At 30.5% G+C, this 23,452-nt stretch overlaps 1 protein-coding gene across 2 annotated transcripts in view; it reads right to left on the bottom strand.

Moving 5' to 3' along the window:
• Positions 1–5,249: 5,249 nt before the first annotated feature.
• The window catches only part of LOC143200069 (uncharacterized), a 74,228-nt gene continuing 56,025 nt past the window's right edge, over positions 5,250–23,452 (bottom strand). Inside the window, exons 2-3 of one of the 2 annotated variants that reach the window (XR_013006620.1) lie at positions 8,591–8,952; positions 5,250–6,678 (exon numbers count right to left, since the gene is read on the bottom strand). Coding sequence is in view for 1 of the 2 variants with exons in the window: in XM_076410336.1 (XP_076266451.1) it covers positions 6,563–6,678; positions 8,740–8,952 (329 nt within the window). In the remaining variant the exon portion in view is untranslated. The remainder of the gene's footprint in view (positions 6,679–8,590; positions 8,953–23,452) is intronic. The other variant, XM_076410336.1, reaches the window with a different exon arrangement.

Below are 23,452 nucleotides of genomic sequence, written 5' to 3'. Positions count from 1 at the left end.
TTGTTTATTATGTTACCAGTCATATTTACAATAATTACATACTCTTTTAAAAACGCTTAGATGGTACACGTTAGTTTAGCAACAACCATTGCTTTTGCAGAACACTACACGTACCATCGAAAAATGATTCACAAGACATTTTATTTTGGCATACCATTGTGAAAAGAATGGTTATAAACAAAATAATCCACGCCTCCGAACCAATCGATGAAAACCGTCAAATGCACAAAATATAGAGATATTCTCATAGATTATTAATTCCCAATATTTTGTGATCAAATGTTCTTTGAAGACCGAAATTTTCGAAGAGACCCAACCAAACCGAACGCGGTACGAATTGATTTCGATCACCGCGAACTGAGAGATTTTCGCCGAATCCATGCCGAATATTCTTCTTAGACCCCGAACGTTATCTTTGTTCAAGTCTGTACTCACCATAAGACTTCCCATTTAAGCATTCCGATCTAGATGTTGAAGAGTTTTGCAGGATATGACCTAATGTTCGCGTGTTGTCAAATCACTTAACCATTTTTTATTCCTATAACTTGGGCTTTTGGAACTACTTACAATTACTAATTATGTTTCTACTTTTATCTTTCTGTAATAATACGATCTGTCCTATCAGCAGACATAGAAGAAATAAAATAGATGTTCCCTGAAAATTACGTTTACTTATCTCAAAATTGGCATCGAGATTATGATAATGATTTAATGATGTCGTTTAGCTCCTCAGAATGGCGATAACTTAATTGTAAATTTATTGAGTATACTGACTGAATTTAATGTATTGTTTTATGTGTATGTATACTGACACTTCAATAATTACAAATACTTTGGAATACTCCACGATACCAGAAATCCGCAAGCGAAATCCGACTCGAAAAAATTGGACCCCTACAGATATTTTACTTGAAACCGATGGGAATGTAACCGAAACCGCTGACGTATCATATGCAAATTGTCTTTTGTACCATCTCGCGCTGACATTACCAAACCTGACAGACGAAGACTTTATTTTGATGCTTGACCACCGGTCGTATCGGACGCAGCGACATTTACATTTGTAATGCACCTCACTCAATGCAATTTATGTCCTTTTGTGCGTTTGCTCTCATTTTTAATGTCGGACCAGCGTGAGCCTTGAATGCCACATGTCAGACCGAACGTGTATATAACGGACGGAAGAATTTGTGGTCGAGACTTGTGGTGACGGCAACGGTGAAATTATTAAGAAGACGAATCGATGCACGACTTGTTCTCTACATAGTGCGGACCAAAATTGGAAATAAGAAGAAAACGTCATTTTGATGCATTGAGTGTTTTACATTAACTGAATGTGCATTTCTTTGTATTATTCAACAGAATAATAAGAATGTCTTTGTATATCTAAGGATAATAATTTTGATTTTATATAATATATATAATTAATAATTTAAGATAATTTTAATTATACTAGTATTTAAAGGTTATAAAAAGTAGGTTATATTATCATTATTTCCAGTTTGGGTGGCGCAATGGTCAAAGCTACAGGTCGGTCCTGCTGTGCTACTATAGTCGCGGGTTCAGATCCTGTTTAGGCTAGGTTGTAAATTGATGTTTGTGATTGTCCTTAGATCCAAAATATAATCAGGAGAACTATCCCAGTCACGTCAGCAAATGGGTAAACTAAGATCGGATGTTTTCTCCAATGATCTCTAAGTAGATCAGGTGCACGTTTGGCTAGTCTGCTAGTCAGGTTTAATGCCGTGGTTCAGGACTCACTTTAAACAGTTGATCAGTAACTAAGAGAGAAATGAAAGAGGTTGACATGAATTAAAACGCACTAGTCATATTTACGTTCTACTCTTTTGCGCATGCTTTAATTTTCCCTGGATTAGTATTTAATGGGTGAAAATATAATAAAAATAACAGTAATTGAGATATTAAAATAAATTATTATTTTATAGTGAATATTAGCAGCAAACGATATGAAAATATGTATTTAAGGTATGAATTATACGTAAAATTTTATAACTTAATAACATTAATTGATTGATTGTTATCGAATAAAGGGATGTTAATGTCAAATGATATGAAAAATGTTTAATAAATAAATAATTGAAAAAACTCATAAATGATTTGTATGATAACATAAATTTATTTCTGAATATAGAGTATGTGAAATTATTTGATAATGTAACAGTTTAAGCTTTATCATTAATATTTATTTTAGGCTTTATAGAGTAGATAAATAATGAAGAAATATTTAAAACATACATCAGGTAACAGATTTTATTTCAATAAATGAAACAACATAAACAAAGCAAAAGTAACAAGGGTGGTCTAAGTAAGCAGCAACTGTGTAATAAGTGACATATTTGAGTTATCGTGACTATTCTAAATATGTTTGACAAAAGTTATTTAAGTTGAATAACAACGTAAACATTTTAAAATTTGTAATGCTTGTTACAAACATGCGTTTTAAAATTTCTAATGAAAAAACTGTTATAGTGAAAATATGACTACCAAAGAAACTAAAGATGACTAAAAAACCACCACCAATATATGGATGTCGTATTGTTAACTCCTAAAAATAATTGAGTATTATTGAAAAGTAATAGTTCGTTATAACTTTATTTTCACTTTCATATTTTCTACCAAATATGTTGGCTAATCGGGCGCAAAACCAAGTTAGATAACATTAGATAACAAGATATTGTATAAATATATACATAAACCTATTTGGTCATATGGAATTCAACTACGGGGAACCGCTTGCAAGTCTAACACATCCATCATACAACGGTTTCAAAATAAAGTTTTGCGTGCCATTTCCCTTGCCTTCGAAAGAGTGTCAGTACATCCTATGTACTCGCTAATCAGCTAAATGTGCGAAATGACAGTGAAGTGCATAGACGCATAGACTAAAGTTCTGCATTCCATGTATATATAATATAAACATAACAAATACTCATGGCCTTCTGAACAGATTGTGGAACTAAGAGAAATATTTTTAAAAAACTTTCATCTTCTTGCATCTGCTTCTTATTGAGAAAGCAACATTGCATTTTTTTACATATTTATACATTTTCTTACATTTTCTGAAATATGAATGTGTATGTCAGGTTCAATTAATTTCATCTCAATTAAGTAACATATGTATTTTTGTACAAATCCGGCATTGAGGACTAATTTTTTATCATTTCCATCACCTAAATATTATATGGTTTTAAAGAGCTTTAAAGTTGTATATTTTATGCGGTTACTTTTGTAATTCTCTTTCGAACAGCAACACAAGAAGTAGAAAAATATTTATCCTTTCCCACTGTCTGTTTGGTCACTGAGAATTTCAATTTCCTGGATAAATGATAAGTGATTAAATAACAGAATATTTCATAAGTATATTAGCTTTATATTTACTTTCCTCATTTTCACATCGAAGTTAATAGGTCTATTTTCTTATTGGCCACTATTTATGTAGGTCTCTTTTCATGTTAAATAAAATAATATCCATTTTGTTCTATAGTTATCCACAAATTAGTGTTAAGTTGTAACATTTTACTAAGAATCCATATTTTACCTATGTATTTTTGTAGTGTCTGCTGCTAATTTTCTCTATTAAATAATAAATAATTATGTAAATTTAACAAACTAATTCAGGAATATAGTAGGCATAACACTGACCATGAAATACCATCAAACTAGATGACAGCTAGGAATATAGTGAGTATGCGTAAAGAGTAAATCGCTGATATATTTGGTATTATGGTACTTGGTTCTTAAAATCCAAATACTTATATCTAAATGTGATTTGTTCAGGCGGCAACCTGGTAAGATTTATCCATCAGTACAGAGAAAATATAGGACAAGAATCCTCCACCTTCACATCTAAATAACTAAAAGATGTCAGCGGTCTAAATGAAAATTGAAAAAGGAAAAACAGGTCTCAGAACGTATTGGAAAAGCCAACACGCACATGATATATAGGACAGAAGCCCGATATAGGAAGTGGCCAGAGCAGATTCGAAAGCACACAAATGGAGCATATCACAAGCTAAATGTAGGGTGACCGAAAATGAAGACATATCTCAGTATCTTCACTCACAGTTAGTAAACTCTTTTACTTTAATCCGGTAAATATTTTAATTTATAATGATGCACTCATTTTAAGTTGCTAGCAAGGAGATCTGAGTTTTGATTTCTGGTAGGTTTTGAAGTTTATTACTTCTAATATCCACATCACATAGGACTGAATCGAATATTTTTCCAACCGGGTGTTTAAACAATTTCTAGATTAAGTTGAATATAACTTTTATGCATGTTAAGCACGGAAGGCTAGATTTAATCAGAAGGACATTTTAATGAATTGTTTTCAAGGTATATTAAATAGATATAGCAATGTGGACAAATGTAGTCATGTAGTCGGACATATTTAGTCTAATATTGCTTTACTGATATTCATTGCTTGATCGAATGCTGCTTATTCTTTATAATAATCGACAGTCTTATCTTCGACAGTTTTTCATAGAACAGATAACTATAGTCGAAACTTAATTACGACTATATGTATTAAAGCACACTTACACTTGAATGGGAAACTTATGCGTAATGCTCAAGTTCTGAGTTTAGTTTTTATTACGTTTTTATTTTATTATTTTACTGAAATCTAAACAGTATATCAATTCTCAATTTCAGATATTACCAATTAGTTACAGAATATTTAACTGCTTAAAGGCATATAGTGCTATTGGATATATATAGCTTATAATGAATATTCAAAATGACTATTTTGAGGAAGTTGGTAAAGAACATCGCTAAAAAATAAAATAAGTTCAGGAAATCATTATGGAGGATCACTTTCGACTGCAGCACATACATTTTAACCGAAAATTTGTAAAAGAAATTCTCATATTATAGAAGCAGAAGTTTTTGTGAAATTTTTAAAACCATTTGCTATGTTTACCACCTTTTTAATGATAACTATTCTGATCTGGTTGGTGTAAATATGTCCGAGGTTTAGACAATAGTAATATTTACTACTTTTTAAACTGAATATAATTTAAATTATCTTGAATTTGTAAAAAGGATACCGAAAAAACTACCTTTTATAATAACACTTACTCCCAGCCTTTAGCTTAGAATGTTAATAATTCAATTTGATACAACTTTAAGGGGTGCTATATCAGTAACTAAGTAATATGGATAAATTTAGTGCTAAAACATCAGACATCATTAAAAATACAAACTACTGAAAGGAAATAAAACACAAGTTATTTTTTATTAATAGTTTATTAGAGTGGACAATTACAACAGTAACTATTATTAGAACGTATACATTCTGATTGAGGTTGAATCCTCTGCTCAGGCCTTACAAATTACATAAACAAAATGAAACAAAAAAATCAAATATAAACACATATTGAGCTTAAAATATTATACACACTATAGTACAATTCTTTACATTTTCTTTATATTTCTTGTGTGACAATTTAGTACGGAAATAATAGATAAAAAAATGCACACCTTCACAAAGTGGGACAATAAAAAAAAAGATTCTTGTACCGAAAACGCTTTTCTTAAATATCTTAGATATTAAGAGTAGAACATTATGAATTATTTTTCATTTTATATTTACACTTGCATGATACATAAATTCTATCGGATTAAAATAAGACTTTTTCTTTTTTTTAACACTACGCAACTTAACTAATAACTTATACTTGGACAATATTTACAAAAAAAGTTGAATTTTTTTTGCTCTTATTTAAATCTTATTTACATTAAGTAGATCGGACTGGTACAAACAGTGATGGTTGTACTATTGAGGGAACATCAGCATCAGTTTTTGATACCAGTCTATATAAATGATCCTATTTATTAAAATCACACGTTTTTTTTCTTTTCTTTCTTTGTTAACTAAAAGAGAGATGAAACACGTTAAGTGTCTTTTTCTTTTGAGAAAATATTCTAACAATTATTGCACATTCTAAATAATAGAACAACGACTCAAAGAAAAAAATGAACAATTAATCGTAACAAAAAAAGAGATACACTTTCAGTGTTTTATTGTTTTACATGCGCGGTAAGAAGTATCAGTCAAGGAAATTTTCTAGAGACTTATCACAAGATGTTCGAAATATTTCTGAATATCTTCTTAAAAGTATCAAAAGTCGCGAGCTGTTTTTGTGAAGCTTTATTGAAATAGAAAATTGATGACTTTTGATACTTTTTTCCATAAATGTAAACGTCATCAATAACCATTTAAAACTATATAACAGGAAAGAAGAACACAAAAAAAAGAAACATCGAGTATTTTTATTAAATTTTGTTGAAATGACTCCGGCACCGAATGGCTTTTAACAAGTCCTTCATTGGCACGAAACGAAAATATAAAACGAAACAAAAACGGTGTTGTTAGTGTTAACCCGCGGTTCGTACGCCACGTTTCGACCGGTTCGTGTATCGTTCATTGGGTTCGTGAGTAGAATCGTGACCGAATCGCAGGCCAGAGACTGTCTAGGATCCGAGAGCACCTAGTGCCCTTTTACGAAGGGCCACAGTCTCCGTTATATGCGGCCCATGGCTAGCTATACGGTGTGCCGCAGGCGTAGAGGCCGCGCTGCATGGGACCCATACCTCCCATCCCCATGGCTTGGTGGAATGCATAACCTTCGTCTTGGAGAGAGGCCAGGTGGAAATCTGGAAAAAGACGAAAGATATTTTGATGAATATTGCATTACTCTATTCGGTTCGGTTGAGTTAAAGTAAATTTTCCGACCTGGGGGATGAGGGTGTTGGGTATCATTCAATTCTACACCTGGTTGAAAAATATCTTTACGCGCAGCGCTTTCACCAAATTTTAGTTCACGACGAAGTACGCGCCTTCGCCAATCTGTGTTATTTTCGATACGTCGTGATCCGATTCTATTATCGTTTTAGTTGCCATCACCGATGTTCGAAAACGATGAATGAATCCTATAAATATCAATCCTGATGCAGCGAGGAAAAAAATTAATCGACTCGAAATCGAGCGACATTTATTCCTTAAAGCCCACATCCGGTATAAAGGCGTCGTAGGCGGCGTTGACAACGTTTCTCAATGAACGGATGAACTGAAATAGATGACATGTATTTTCTATTGCTGTTTTCCTCGAGGAATATGACGTTTATAATGAACGGCCTTAAGAGAACCTGCGAATTATACCACAAAAACATTTAGATTTGAAATAGTGGTTGTAGAACTTACAGAAACATTTTAAAAATATAGCTTAAAACTGCAAACTGTATAGAAATACAGCAAATTTTGCTGAAAGATTCATAAAGCTATCTATGAAAATAGCTGAATGACGAGTATAAAGATGAGCCACAAGTGAAGAGAAATATAACAGAAATACAACATAAGAAGAAGGTTTGTCTATATGAGAATAGTTCAAAGTTTCTAAATAAAAACATATCAGCTGTTTTGTCATATTTAGCTGTTAGAACTCCAAAACCAACAAAAATCGTAGGAATAAAAAATATATGTTAAATATTTTTAATTTAGCACCGAAGCTGTTGTTTTATAATCTTAACCCGATATATTTCGACTTGATATTAACTCGCTTAATAAATGAAACATATTTTTCAACACAGGTCTCAGAAAAATATTGCGCCATAAACTAGTAGTGATATGTTTTGACAGATTCTAGTTCTACAGCTATAATTTTTACCGTTACGTACAAACAGAACCTAACAAATTGGCACCGATTCGCTTGTAAGATTTTTTCGAACAACATTTTTGAATCACACTTTCACACACTCACGCTCACATACACACGCATAACACAGTTTTGGATTCTAAATTTACACAAATCCCTGTTACAGTTCCGAATTTGTTTCTCTCGAATTATTTTACAGCTAACTTTAATTAGTGGTAATGTGTCTACATGCTTCTATTTTGCTCTACAGTTTTCTTATTCGATAGGGGTTTTTGTCTAATATATAAAGCAGATAAATCATGCAGCCGCAATTCACAAAATGATCTGTATACGTTTCAACAAAATATGCATATGCTTTTGACATTTCAAAGAATTCTTCATTATTGACTGATTATAAACAAAATAACATTTATTGGTACTGTTGAATCACCATGATATACCCGCGTATTTAGCGAGTAGTCATGGTTCCAATTTATTGAAATTAAGTAAATTGTTTTTGTAAAACTGTATGATTAATTTTTGAAATATTATTATTTTCAACAAAGAACTATCAGCATTTGAACCAATTAAGAATAAATTGTCATTCACGGATTTAATTATGATTAAATCCATTGATTTTATATTCGAATTGTTTAGTTTGGAACTTGGAATCCCACTCCTGAGGTTATTAAACATTTTTATAGTGAATTAAATCCATACAAGCATAAATACACTTCCTATTTTTGTACAGTAATTATGATTTATCATCTCTTGTAGTCAAAGGTACAGTAATATTAAAATTCGTATACAGACCATACACTTTTTTATAAAATATTGTCCACTTGTCATTTAAACAAAAGAAGAACCATCACCGAATATCAGTCACGAATAACAAATAAATAAATAAAAAATAAAATAAAAAAACAAAAGAATACCTAATTAAAACGAATTAAATCACAATCAACTATTGTAACGTCACTAGTAGTCATATCCTAAGTGGCTAGATGGGCGAACTGACTGGGATGCAGGTCGAATTGATAGGGATGACCGTATGGTGACATGTGATATGGAACGATATTCATACTGGCCATCTTGTGTTCCTTCTTCCACTTCATCCGTCTGTTCTGGAACCAGATCTTAATTTGTCGTTCGGTGAGACAGAGGGCGTGCGCTATCTCAATGCGTCTTCTTCGTGTCAGGTACCTGTTGAAGTGGAACTCTTTCTCCAGTTCCAACGTTTGGTATCTGGTGTATGAGGTCCTTTGGCGTTTGGTTTCACCGTTGGCATTTACAGTACCTGAAAACATTAATTCAAAGTTAGTGAAATATTAACTAGTGTATATAAATATTTCAGAGTTAAAATTTGGATGAGAACTTTATATTTATATATTATATTCTAACATCAAAACGAATTGCTGATTTTTGAGATGGAGCCAAGTTTCTGATGTCCAGTTCCAGTCAATTAAGCATAAGACTATTAGAGAGTGACAAAATATTGTAAACAAAACATATTTTTTTGACCGTTAGTTTGAAAAATAGTATATTTTAAATTAGATTATTAGAAGTGTTAAATTTTCTTGATAGTGTCAAAAAGCTACACACATACTAAGAACCAGATGGATAAGCTTCAACGCTTTAGCAGGAAACTAGAAAATACGAGTTCATAATGTTTCTCATCTCATACACTGCTGTTGCCCAGATCTATATGGTCTGTACACTGTTAACAATGTTTCTCACTGATGTTGTTAATCTAGGTATTTTCTAATTTTTTTCGTTGGATATGTCGCCCAGAAAGACGGTTTTATTATATTGTATGAGGTTATGAAAGAATTCTCTAATTCGGCTTTTATTGTATCAATAACGTATTTTGAAATGAGTACATAATCAACAGTATACTACTAATACGTACTAATGAAATATTATAGACTTAACTTTAGACGAAGTAATGTAATTTAATTTTAATTTTGGAAAATATATCCTGATATACTCCATTATCCCTCACTGGTAATAGCAACATTGCATTACATTGGTACAAGGACAATAGAACGATAATAATAAATTAACATTATACATAATATAAGATATAATACAACAAATGTTTTAAAATATTTCTCAAAGATTATGTACAAACTAAAATGGTAATTTGTAAAAATACAAACAAATCAGAAACTTTTTCAAAATTCTTGAAAAAATTCTACAATCAAATGGCCTCTAATAAATCGACCGTTGGCATGAATAACTCGGAAGCAAAAAAAAGGAATTGAGTAATGATCAGGATTGACAAATTATAACAGAAGTGTTTCGGAACAAATATTTAATTAATCTTCTCGAGCGCTTTAACATTAAAATTCATACTTTTACCGCATCCCACATAACAATACACGAAATAGCCCACAAATTTCAGTTCGTCGGCGAAGAAATATCATTACACCTACTGAAACTACACAAATAGGTCTTCTCGTTCTGTCTTCGTTTTAGTTGGCCTATCGCCAAACGGTCGGGAAGATTTATCGAGTTCACAAACACCTCTGCCTCAACGGGTTACGTTCGAAAACTCGTCAACCGATATGGATGGCAAAGCTCTTGCCAAAGGAAAGGCGCTCTGATTTCTTTTCCACCTTTAACTTCATGATGAGGATGCTTAATTGGTATCCGTATTCCTTGGTAACTTGGTGACATCGTAGAAGCATATATATTCGTAGTATTATTGACTTAATTCAAAATATAATATCCAAAAAAATATGTTCTGAATAAATGTTAAGACTAAGCATTCCTCATGTTAGTTAAGTAATTTATGTTGTAGTGTTATAGAGCTTCGGAATAAACGGGTTAAGTAATAATGTATTGACAATATACAGATAAATTATAATTGACAATAAGAACTGGCAACTATATCAATTGACGATGTGGCATCTACAATTAAAGTAATAAGAAAAATTGGCCAAGATCTTCTATAGCCTCTAATATTATGTTTGTGAAAAAAGGAAATATTACAATTAATCAGGCTCTTCAAAATTCTTACTTTTTCAGTTATTATTCTGTGAGTTTATCATACTTTAACACTGCTACAGTTGGACATTTCTAGCCTCAATCCACTCGAGTAGTGATGCTCCTATCATATATCATATTAAATATATGACATATTCTACAAGGCAGTATCTACCGTGTAGTTTTACTGCTAATGTCAATACTATTGGATGGGAAAGCTCTTGCCAAAGAAAAGGCGCTCTGATTTCTTTTCCACCTTTAACTACATGTTGAGGATGCTTAACTGGTATCCGTATTCCTTGGTAACTTGGTGACATCGTAGAAGCATATATATTCGTAGTATTATTGACTTAATTCAAAATATAATATCCAAAAAAATATGTTCTGAATAGATGTTAAGACTAAGCGTTCCTCATGTTAGTTAAGTAATTTATATTGTAGTGTTATAGAGCTTCGGAATAAACGGGTTAAGTAATAATGTATTGACAATATACAGATAAATTATAATTGACAATAAGAACTGGCAACTATATCAATTGACGATGTGGCATCTACAATTAAAGTAATAAGAAAAATTGGCCAAGATCTTCTATAGCCTCTAATATTATGTTTGTGAAAAAAGGAAATATTACAATTAATCAGGCTCTTCAAAATTCTTACTTTTTCAGTTATTATTCTGTGAGTTTATCATACTTTAACACTGCTACAGTTGGACATTTCTAGCCTCAATCCACTCGAGTAGTGATGCTCCTATCATATATCATATTAAATATATGACATATTCTACAAGGCAGTATCTACCGTGTAGTTTTACTGCTAATGTCAATACTATTGGATGGGAAAGCTCTTGCCAAAGAAAAGGCGCTCTGATTTCTTTTCCACCTTTAACTACATGTTGAGGATGCTTAACTGGTATCCGTATTCCTTGGTAAATTGGTGACATCGTAGAAGCATATATATTCGTATTATTATTGACTTAATTCAAAATATAATATCCAAAAAAATATGTTCTGAATAGATGTTAAGACTAAGCGTTCCTCATGTTAGTTAAGTAATTTATATTGTAGTGTTATAGAGCTTCGGAATAAACGGGTTAAGTAATAATGTATTGACAATATACAGATAAATTATAATTGACAATAAGAACTGGCAACTATATCAATTGACGATGTGGCATCTACAATTAAAGTAATAAGAAAAATTGGACAAGATCTTCTATAGCCTCTAATATTATGTTTGTGAAAAAAGGAAATATTACAATTAATCAGGCTCTTCAAAATTCTTACTTTTTCAGTTATTATTCTGTGAGTTTATCATACTTTAACACTGCTACAGTTGGACATTTCTAGCCTCAAACCACTCGAGTAGTGATGCTCCTATCATATATCATATTAAATATATGACATATTCTACAAGGCAGTATCTACCGTGTAGTTTTACTGCTAATGTCAATACTATTGGATGGCAAAAGGTCTTGCCAAAGGAATGGCGCTCTGATTTCTTTTTCACCTTTAACTGCATGACGAGGATGCTTAATTGGTATCCGTATTCCTTGGTAACTTGGTGACATCGTAGAAGCATATATATTCGTAGTATTATTGACTTAATTCAAAATATAATATTCAAAAAAATATGTTCTGAATAGATGTAAAGACTAAGCATTCCTCATGTTAGTTAAGTAATTTATGTTGTAGTGTTATAGAGCTTCGGAATAAACGGGTTAAATAATAATGTATTGACAAATTACGGATAATATATAATTGACAATAAGAACTGGTAACTATATCAATTGACGATGTGGCATCTACAATAGAAGTAATAAGAACAATTGGCCAAGATCTTCTATAGCCTCTAATATTATGCTTGTGAAAAAAGGAAATATTACAATTAAATACTTCATCAAGCTTTTCAAAATTCTTACTTTTTCAGTTATTATTCTGTGTGTTTTTCATACTTTAACACTGCTACAGTTGGACATTTCTAGCCTCAAACCACTCGAGTAGTGATGCTCCGATATCATATTAAATATACGACATATTCTATAAGGCAGTATCTACCGTGTAGTTTTACTGCTAATGTCAATACTATTGGACTTACACGTAACATACATAGAAATGATCCACTGCAATTAAGTCTGGAATTACTTCAGTTGAATTCTAGATTTAGTCACAGTCAATCATTTCTCTATAAATTTAAGTTAAGTATAGTTTTGTGTAGCTGGACCTCAGAGAATATTTATTACATAAATTTAAAAAAAAGGATTGAATGCTCTCTTTACTCACATGAAAATACTGATGGTTAGCGTATAATCCTCATCAATTTTTTCTTTTTCTTCTTTCGAGTATTTTTCCAATAACAAGATTATTAGCAGAAGAACAACATAGTAAATATTGTCTTATAAGATATCTTATAGGTGCTTGGGTAACCTTGATTATAATAATTGCATAATTGTATGAAAAGTGGCAGAAACAATAATCTTCTAATACATAACCTAACCTTATTAATTTAAATAACGGCAATTAATGCCGACCTAAGAGGTAATGAACGAAAATAGAAATGACGTGACACTGATTATTTGAATAAACTGAATACAATTTATTTAAAAATAAATGAGTCACTGTTGTATACGTTGGATCACAAATTACATTAATTTAAAAGTTTTGTAAATATGGATAAAAATATTATATTTCAAGAATGTTGTTTCTATAATTTTTTCACTAAAATTTAATGTCATTATTTCTATCATTAGATAGAAAACTTTAAAAAAAACCAATTTAAAATAATTTCAGTTTGCGTAACTTTTCAATACTTTTTAGTATAGTCCTTTAGTCTTTAGGCACTCAATATTTGAATTTTAACGAAGAACTATTTCTTCTTCTGAGCTAGTTTATTGATATTTATTCAATAAATGAATAATTTCATCATAAACTAAATATTTTTCATTAAGTCTTCTACAGAATCTTTTTCAGAGTAAGTGTAATTACATAAAACTTTTGAAACCACCTTCTCTCACTTTTGTACCACCTAGTGATGCAGGTGTATTATGTTTATTATTTATTCTCCCTTTCTCCATGTACAAATTCCTTCCATTTTGTTCGATCTTTGCTCAATCATTTTGCTTCTGCCTGTATTTATCTTCTCTACTGAAGAACATCTTCGATATATTCATGAAATCCCACGTTAGCTTAAGTTGCCATTTGATTTTCTTGTCCTAGTCCATGCTTCCCATATTTCCGTTACCTGTCTTACGTGTTCCATGAGCTGTAAGTATCCATACCAACTAACATGTCTCATTTCTATTTTTTTCTGGTTCTTTTAATCCCTCTTTCCGTTAAGTAAATTCAATTTTTTTCTGGTTAATATTTCCTGTGTATTAATGAATTTTCTATTTACAGCGAAGAACAAATTCATGTTTTTTTTCCATTTCTTGGATGAATACCTTTTCATCTCTATATATCCTGATATTTAAATGCGTTTACTTATTCTATACCTTACATTAGCATATTTATTACTTCTAGGTATTACATCACCATGATTTTTGTTTTGCTTTTATTTAATATCATTCCATATTCTGTCAGTATCATATTCAATGTGTTTTTGTAGGTGATTATTTGTAGATTTTATGATTGTCTGTATATGTTCTGATTCTAAGTAGTTTAAATAGATCTTTTATAATAACATTGCTCCAAAATGATATTGATTTGTCCATGTCTGAATCAATTAAAAAAGCAAAGACTAGACTAGTTCTTATTACGTGCGAATAAGAACTATGAGAAATTGAGACAAGGTCAGAATCACAACGAACCCTTTTAAAGAAAAGAGTGAAAATGAACCTAAAAATTGGGAGTAGGAAAGTTGAAGGACCTTCTGAAAAACGTGCGCCGAATGTCCCTAAATGTACCGATATCTGGCTTACAATTTAAAACATTAATAAAGATCTATAAACGAATGCGTGCTATCGCCAACTAATATAATACAACCCCCGCATAAGACCGAGCGTGCACGGTTCGGTTCGTGTTAATGAAAAACGAAAAACTCCCTGTTGAAAATAATATATGAACACGGTTTACTATAATTATATAATTGGATCTCTAGGCCGATCATTAATCTTGCTTTTTAAACTACCGTGTATGGCGTTGAGTATGTGAATATGGTTTTATTACATATTACCAACAAGCTAGACGTGGTATAAATATCAAATATATATGTGTTCAAGATTATATTAAAATTAAATTTATTCAAACTAGGTAGTGTTTTAACTTCAATATATTTGATTTATACAACCAAATAATTGGCTGGTTTAGACATATTCAAGTATGATAGTTTTCAATAATACCTTTTTCTATTGTTGTTTTCTAATAAAGTTGTAACTAACTAATATTTTAAAGAAGACTTTCTATGTATTTTATTTTAAAAATGTGTGATGTGGAAAGTCGTTGAACAAATTACATTTTTTCAATTATACTTATTACTTAGGTTTTGATTTAATAATCAATATTCTTTCAGAAATATCACTAGCGCATAAATAAAAACTATAGTATAGTTAAAATTTCACGCCCGCTCTAATCTTTCATAGCCACGCTAAGTGCTACATAAACTATTAAAATAATATGAATCACTGGTATTGAAATGAACATAATATTAAACTATTTTTTACACATACTCGTTGTGTCTTCATGTTTCTAGTTTCATTAAATTTGTTTGATTTATATGGAAACTGACATACATCTATCATCAGGGCCTGATATCACTAGTATTATTTGTTTATATGTATTTTGATCAGCGCTATCTATTGACGAAAACACGAAGTGTCAATGTGGACAATAGTTTTATGGTTATGACATTTAGCTGCGTAAAAGGACAGTTTTGCATTTGGTGTTCTTAAACTATTCAGGGTATACATACGCTAATTGCATTTTCGACACTAGCTCAACGAATCCTTTTAAAGATTTTTCAAACAAAAGTTTATGGTAATGCTGCTGCTTCACATCCCAATAATCGGTCTTCATTTCAATCATTTCAGAGTGGTAATTTTATGTCAATGAGAATGAATGGCTGTTAGATGAAAATCCAGACGTATTATAGGACCAGCAAGCTCGATTTTATTATATTACAAGCTGCTAAATGTATACCAACGTTAATTGAACATATTTAATGAGAAATTGTTTCAAGAAAACAACAATAGCGAGCAACTGATGGAAAGTCATCTTCTTGCATGCTTATTCTCTGCTATCCGTTGCAAGAATTGTGAAGAATACACCATTGCAACTCGAAATGGAATTTCTGACACTCATTGTATTCATCAGACATGGCTCCTTCTAATTATCAGTTGCTCAGATCAATGATGGTTTAGCGGGCGCATACGGTTTCGAAATGCTAAAGAAGTGTGCAAATTGATCGATGATTCCATGCATACCAAACCAACATTTTTCTCTCTGCCTTGGCAGCAAAAAAATTGTAGAAAATAATGGAATATATTCTGATTAATATATAATATACTAATATTTCTGGAAATATGTTGTTTATACTAAAAAAAAAGATAATCAGAGTGCAAGGAAGCAGTTAATGATAAGGAAATTATAGAATATTGGCCGAAAAAATCGAAATGGAGAACAAATAGTTCTTTATTAGACCTAAAGGGCTTTGGCGACACTTGGTAAAAATTGAATTAAACAAATTTACGCATAAGATTTAATTTTTTATTAGTAATAACTAACTCTCATACAATAATTCAATAATCATACAAACATGCAATTAATAAAGACAAATATTGTTTTCTTAAAAGTGTTGAGCACCTTACTAGACGATTTAAAACTGTTTGTGTACCTCAGAAACGCAATAAACGTATTACACGTAGTTGTGTGAAGATTGGTTTGCGTGGGCGAGATTATATTTACGATTTGCAAGGATGGTTGAACAGCTCTTCGGATGTTAAGATCTCGTTTACAAATCTACTACCATAAGTATTTAATGAGGGAATGTTATAGAGATGTATTGCTTCCATTTGCAACCATGCAACTTATTTATTCAGAGATTTAAAAGATGTTTTTATTTTCGGATTTGTTTATATATTCCTTCTTATTTATTAATAAACTGTGTTTTTTAGTTAGACATAATTATTAGGCTAATAAGAAAGAAAAAAGTTTGATGTTATTTTCTTTTTGATCTGTTATGTTATTTTTTAGTTTTATTAATTGAACAAATCTCAAATGATAATAAATGAAAAAATTTAAGGGTTTATTTGTTGTGTCAAATTACCAAATCAAGTTCTTTTTCATGCGGTTTTTAATATATTTAGATACTTCGTAAATATATTGAGTTAATTCATTATGATATTAATTGAAAAAATGAGTAATTTCAATCTATTTTTATATTGTTACATTTAATACATTTCGGACCCAACTTACTAGAATGTTTTACGATCTGTTAAATTACTTTTAATTATTGTGGAAGTTTCTATAGAAAATCGCCTATAGTTCACTAAAGAGTGTGAATAGTTCGAGGAAGATCGATTAGTTTTTATTTTTATTAATTATTATGATTTTATTCACACTCTTTTCAGGTGTTTTCATTAAGAATGATTATTAAGATTTAGTATATCGTTTCTTAATTAGTTTTAAAATAAATGTCAGATATATTGGTTACTTTAAGAACGTTAAATGTTGAATATCAATGATAAATGACAAGTGACATAAAATAATACGGATCGTCTCAATTTTTAATGTGTTTTTGATGAGTTAAAAAGCTTTCGGATATTAACGATTATTTTTATTGCTGAGAGTGGAGGATAATCTACTAAAACTCTACGATTGACGGTTTAATCCAGCACGGAATCCGAAACTTCGTCATTGGCCAATTATTTCGAAAACCATGATGTCCCGAAGTAAATATCCAGCGATACCAGTTGCTCATTTATATCAAAATTATGACGTTTGATATCTCAAATCGCATCAGTATATTTAGCATCTCGCGGCCTCTGGGCGTGCGTGCGTATGTGTACGGGTGTCAAGCATTTTTTTTGTAGCATTTCGGAAGATTTACGACGGAGGCAAGTGTCCTAGACCGGCTAAAAACAAACACTCGGTGGAAAAAATGGGGGTTTTTGCGTTTCATGTATGTTAATGTGGTTTTTTCATAATGGTGTAGTAATAGTATACAATTATTTAAAAGTCTATAAACATTTCTGTACCGCAATTGTTGGTTTCTTAGAATTGGCGATTTTAAACATGGTTCAATGTTCTTTGTGCAGTTCATATGGTATCTGTATTTTGAACCAGGAAAGATCATTTTTGTCCCAAATTTAGAAAATATTTTCATGTGAAAGTGTGCACTACATCCCTACACGAAAACTGGCAGTTCGAAGAATCAAAACCGGAAGAGACATGGACTTCCCAAATCTACAACAATGCAGGACTATAATTTTTTATAAGGTTATCGTTTATTTATATAAACGAATTCGATGTTTAGCTGAGTTACCCATATTACCACTATTTTAAATGAAATAAGAGGAAAGCCAGTTTCAATCTGAACTGTAAAGAGATGTTTACTGTCTGTTCTCCTGAAGAGATCCGTAGAAGTAGACTACTCATAGGATATTGGAACAGTCTAATTGAACTCATAAAAATTGGATGAAAATATCTGTAAAAATGTCTTATGGAGGGATGAGTCAATCAATTTTCAACTATCACAATAGCCGTCGAATTAGTACGGGATAAACATGATTCAAAAAAGAAGAATCGTTGCCCATCAGCATAGTTATAGGAATACTTGAATTGAAAGACACTGTACTGTGAATACTTAAATAAGTGAATAAAAAATGAATAAAATTTGTGAAGCGAGTAATTAAAAATAAGGGTGGCTATATTAAAGGGGCCACAATTTAACGAAAACTGTATTCAATTTGTACAAATTATTTGTAAATAATTCCAACTACATGTTAAACTAGGGTTTGATGAATTATTCTTAAATATAATTCAATATATGTTAATATAATTATAAAATTAAATTCAGTTATTAATTATATTAATTATTATATAAAATTATATTAATTAAATATTTAATATAATTTATATAAGTAATGAATTCATGATTGTACACGAAACTGTATATACTACTCAAATTATTTCTAAGTTAAACATATTTATTCATTTATAAGTTCGGTAATATTTTCAAAATCTGTTTGCCAAATAATTTAACCAAAAATATACCTACATCATATTAATTCGTCAGATCAGGTGTTGTTTCTTTCACTCAATATAGAATTTAGTTATAAATTCAACATTTCTTCCAAGGTGGAAATTCATTGCAATAATAGAAAAGAATTTTTTAAATATATTTTACGATCATATAGTGTATCCAATTGTCAGTACCAACTGTCTTAAATATACCTAAATATAACTATAGAAATATATAGACGAGCTAAATATAGCTAAATAAATATGAAATAAGTGAAATAGACTAATATTGGAAGGATTAATGGCCAAACATGAATTACAACGCTTCGCTAACTCTAACTCCACGGACTCGTTGGCGTCTTGAGCGCGTTGTCTTCTGGTCTCGAAATTTATGGGCTCTCTGTCGTTGTAAAACGTTGCTTACAACACCGCCGATCATAATTCACCGGTTCACAGGTGATCTCCGGGCCGGCAAAATCAAACAGCAATCTGTTTATTTTCACTTTGGTATTGCCATGATTCTTTTTCTCCGATTTTCAGCAATACTAATTAATAATATTGACCAACAGATACCTACAGGAAAATTTATATCTTTTTGTATGTATATATTTGAGTTTAGCTGAAAAAAATTATAGAATGGGTTTTAAGTAAGATGTGAGTAATGTCCGAGACGTACTCACAACTTGCTTATACAGTAAGGCAATAAGAATTACTTTGCCGGCTTGGTTGGCGCAGTTGTAAAGGCGACAGGACAGGATCTACTGTTGTGATAGTCGCGGGTTCGAATGCTGCTGGAGCATGGTCGTAAATGTATGTTTGTGATTGTTTAATATTTGTGATTATCTTAGGAAAGAGTGTAAAATCCGACAAGGAAAATTATTCCAGTTTCGTCACTAACCAGGCTGGGTAAGACCGGATGTCTTTTGGGATGATTTCTAAGTTGGTCACTCGCCAGTCAGTAGGCTTAATGCCGAGGACCTTGGTTCGGAGCCCACGTTAAACAGTAGGCCCAGTCCATATAAACCCTCGTCGGTAAAAAGGATACTTTAAAATATAGATATAAACTGTATAATAGACATATTAAGCTATTTTTGAATGAAGTTACTTTCTTCAGGCAATATTGGAGCAATGTTCACAATTATTTTCCTTTTATAGTTACATGAACTATAAAAAAATATCTAAAATAGGAATGTAATGTCTAGAATTAGAAAATTATTCGGCAAGGGAAAAGACAGATTTTATAGTAGTTTTACTTTCGTACTTCCAAAGCGAGTATATTCCAAGTGCTTTTCATAGTGAGTCTTGTTTAAATCTAGTAATTGTAAAATGTAGAGTTGAGGTTCTCTGGGTATACTAAATTAATAGAGTTTCTTAAAATCAAGAGCTTCATTAAAAATGGTTTCATTATTTAATGTTCAACTGACAAAATTATTTGATTGAGTTTTATCATCTAATATTTTAATTTTTCTTTTTGTCCCTTATTTCTTACCTACGTATATATATATATATATATATATATATATATATATATATATATATATATAAATATATATATATATATATATATATATATATATATATATATATATAAATATATATATATATATATATATATATATATATATATATATAAATATATATATATATATATATATATATATATATATATATATATATGTATATATATATATATATATATATATATATATATAAATATATATATATATATATATATATATATATATATATATGTATATGTATATATATATATATATATATATATATATATATATATATATATGTATATGTATATATAAATATATATATATATGTATATGTATATATATATATATATATATATATATATATATTAATTTCATGATTTAATCGTATATATGGTTAATTAAGTTTAAACATTTATTGCCCAAATATTTGTGGATGAGAAAGTTCATGAAGTAGCAATTATTGTTTCCCAACTCCGATTACAGATTCATTCTTTTGACAAAGTGTTGCCACCACCTAACTATGTTTTTTTCCAGATAATATCTGTCATAAATTCAAAATTATACAAGTGATCAAGTTGTATGACAAGACAATTGGATTCAAAACCCTACTGAACGCTATAAAACAGAGCGCAAAAACTGCAGCATAGGGTATGATCAATGAAAGCAGCTTTTGAAGGAACGAATATATCATGATCAGATACTATAGCGTTCTAAATGGGTATGGATTTTTAGATATATTTATTTTAGATATATTTTATTTTTAGATGTACAGACATGCTATAGAAAGCTTGATATCGTTCAAAATTTCATGTTTCAATGAAGTAAGTAAAAGCGCGTAAAATGCATCTTTTGCTCTAAAATGTCTTAAATGCATAATGGTCGAACGTACATGATAATAGTGACATGATAGTGGTATTGCAATTTATAGGTTTATATCTTGCGGAAAAATTTATAATAAAACGAACATAGTACTCCATCCAACGGAGACTCTTGAGGAAAAATTCGAGTAACCACAGTAATGAGCTATGAAAGCAGCCTTTAAATATTTTGGCTAACACTTTTAACATCTATATGAAGAGAGAATGCAATTTAAACCTTCGTATAGCTTTAGTAAAGTTCAGTCTTCCAGGTATCATTATTTTAAAATTCATGATTTTCTAACTGAAAAAAATTTTTAAAATATTAGAGTGTACAAAAAAGATATTCCTCAATAGTAGAACTAAAATTTCAATGATATTTCGCCTTTCATGAAAACATAGTCAAATATTCATGATTAAATGAAATTGAAACCTATTCAAGTGTGAGACAAAAATTAATTATTTTGTTCCTTGAAAGTTGTAAGTGTACCAATTTAACATAATCCATATTGAAATATCTGCTGTTATGATCATGGGATAAATTCTGGAGTTTAGTATTTTAATTTACATAGAGAAACGAAATTATGTATCACAACTGTTACTGTAATAATAAAATCCTAAATATAATTAAAATATTAAAAAATAGTTGTGTTTATCTTTCTCCTATAGAATCGAGAAACTGTTTTTAAAGATTCAAGTGCCGCCAGTTATCTGCAACTGCATTAATATCCAGTTTCTTTCACGATCTTGAACCGAACAAACGACTCAGTGATTTATCGAATGGGTGAAAAGCGTTCCCACTTCAACCATAAACGGAAATATTTATATTTCTTTTGGCGGGGCTGGTGGTTTATCGTCCAAGAAGCGTCCAGTTTTGTATAATCTGCCTGTTGCAGAGTGAAGAAGAGACCTGGCATTGCCGCACGACATTTTTCGGTGGCATATTTTGATACATAGCGCAATTACGACGGCGATTGCATTGTGCTTCTTTCTGCGAGATATTTATCTTTCGTTATTTGTTCTGTTCGAGAATGTGACGGCCCTGGCTTTTAACTCTGCGGAGTTCATAATTTCATGGATGATTTACCGTGTAATATTTGCCTGCTTTTTTTCTTAAAGGGTTATGTTGATTTTTTAGCTCTTTAATTGTAAATGGGTAGATTAATTATGTAGTAGTCATAGTGTACATACATATTATTGTCCATCAGAAGATATTCTAATGCTCCACCGACTACTTTTTGAATACAATTTAATCATACGTAACAATTTGGCCAACAATAGTTAATGGAATTTCGCAATCTATAGAATATACGAAATAGTTTTTAAGATTTTTTAGAAAAAATTCTATATTTTGCTTTATTTATTGCCCATCGATAGTAATTTGAATTAATTGTGATGTGTGCTTCTTCTTAGCCAGACATCAGCCAAAACAGCTGGTAGTCAGAGAAAAATTAACTAATTCACTCATTAATACACTTCTTTATTTATTCTTTTGACTGGTGTAGTACCTATTTCTACATTTTATTCCTAAATTGCATGGTTTATAAGATTTTTCCTATACCTCAAGAAAACTTTTGAGCACATCAAATATATGGAAGATATTTTTTACACTTTTAAATTAGCAGAACCAAATTTTGTTATATCATCACTTACATTCTTCACTAAACAGATTTAATGCCTACTAAAAGCATCATATATGCTGTTTCTATCAGCGAGATTTTGACGCTAATTAAGCAAACCTAATCAGTAAATAATTCTAACTCAATCATTCCAGTTTTGAATACTTTTGAAACCAAGTCAAGTCCATAATGGTATCCCCCGATATTTTGTACCAAGTTTACCTGGAATTAATATTCTTGTACATATATCAATCCATATTTAAAGTTTATCAGTTATCTATTGATTTTATTTTCATTGTAATTTGTTTCTCGACAAGATCTTTCTTCTCCTGATAGATGATATGAGAGACAAGAATAGGTTTGTTTTACTCAATAAAACATATACCAGTATTCACCAATATCAATATAATGAATTTAATAATGAAAAAAAAAATTGTCAATGCATCTGGGATCTTAAAATACAACACAGAGATTGTAATGAGGTGTGAATGTCGAGTTCACCAGAAATATGGAAGTCAACCAATTATCTGTTAACGGTTCAGGAATAAAACTGGAGAGATTGAAATATTTAAGAATCTCATCTAAATTAATATATATCAATAATATCTATTACATATAAACTGTAATAATTAATTTTGTTGTTGTTTTTATTTC

This window comes from Rhynchophorus ferrugineus, unplaced genomic scaffold (assembly GCF_030347505.1).
Source record: "Rhynchophorus ferrugineus isolate W39M unplaced genomic scaffold, kcgeb_rfMv2 rfM1, whole genome shotgun sequence".
NCBI lineage: Eukaryota > Metazoa > Arthropoda > Insecta > Coleoptera > Curculionidae > Rhynchophorus > Rhynchophorus ferrugineus.
The sequence above is the reverse complement of the archived record's forward strand: the minus strand, read 5'-3'. Positions and strand labels throughout refer to the sequence as shown.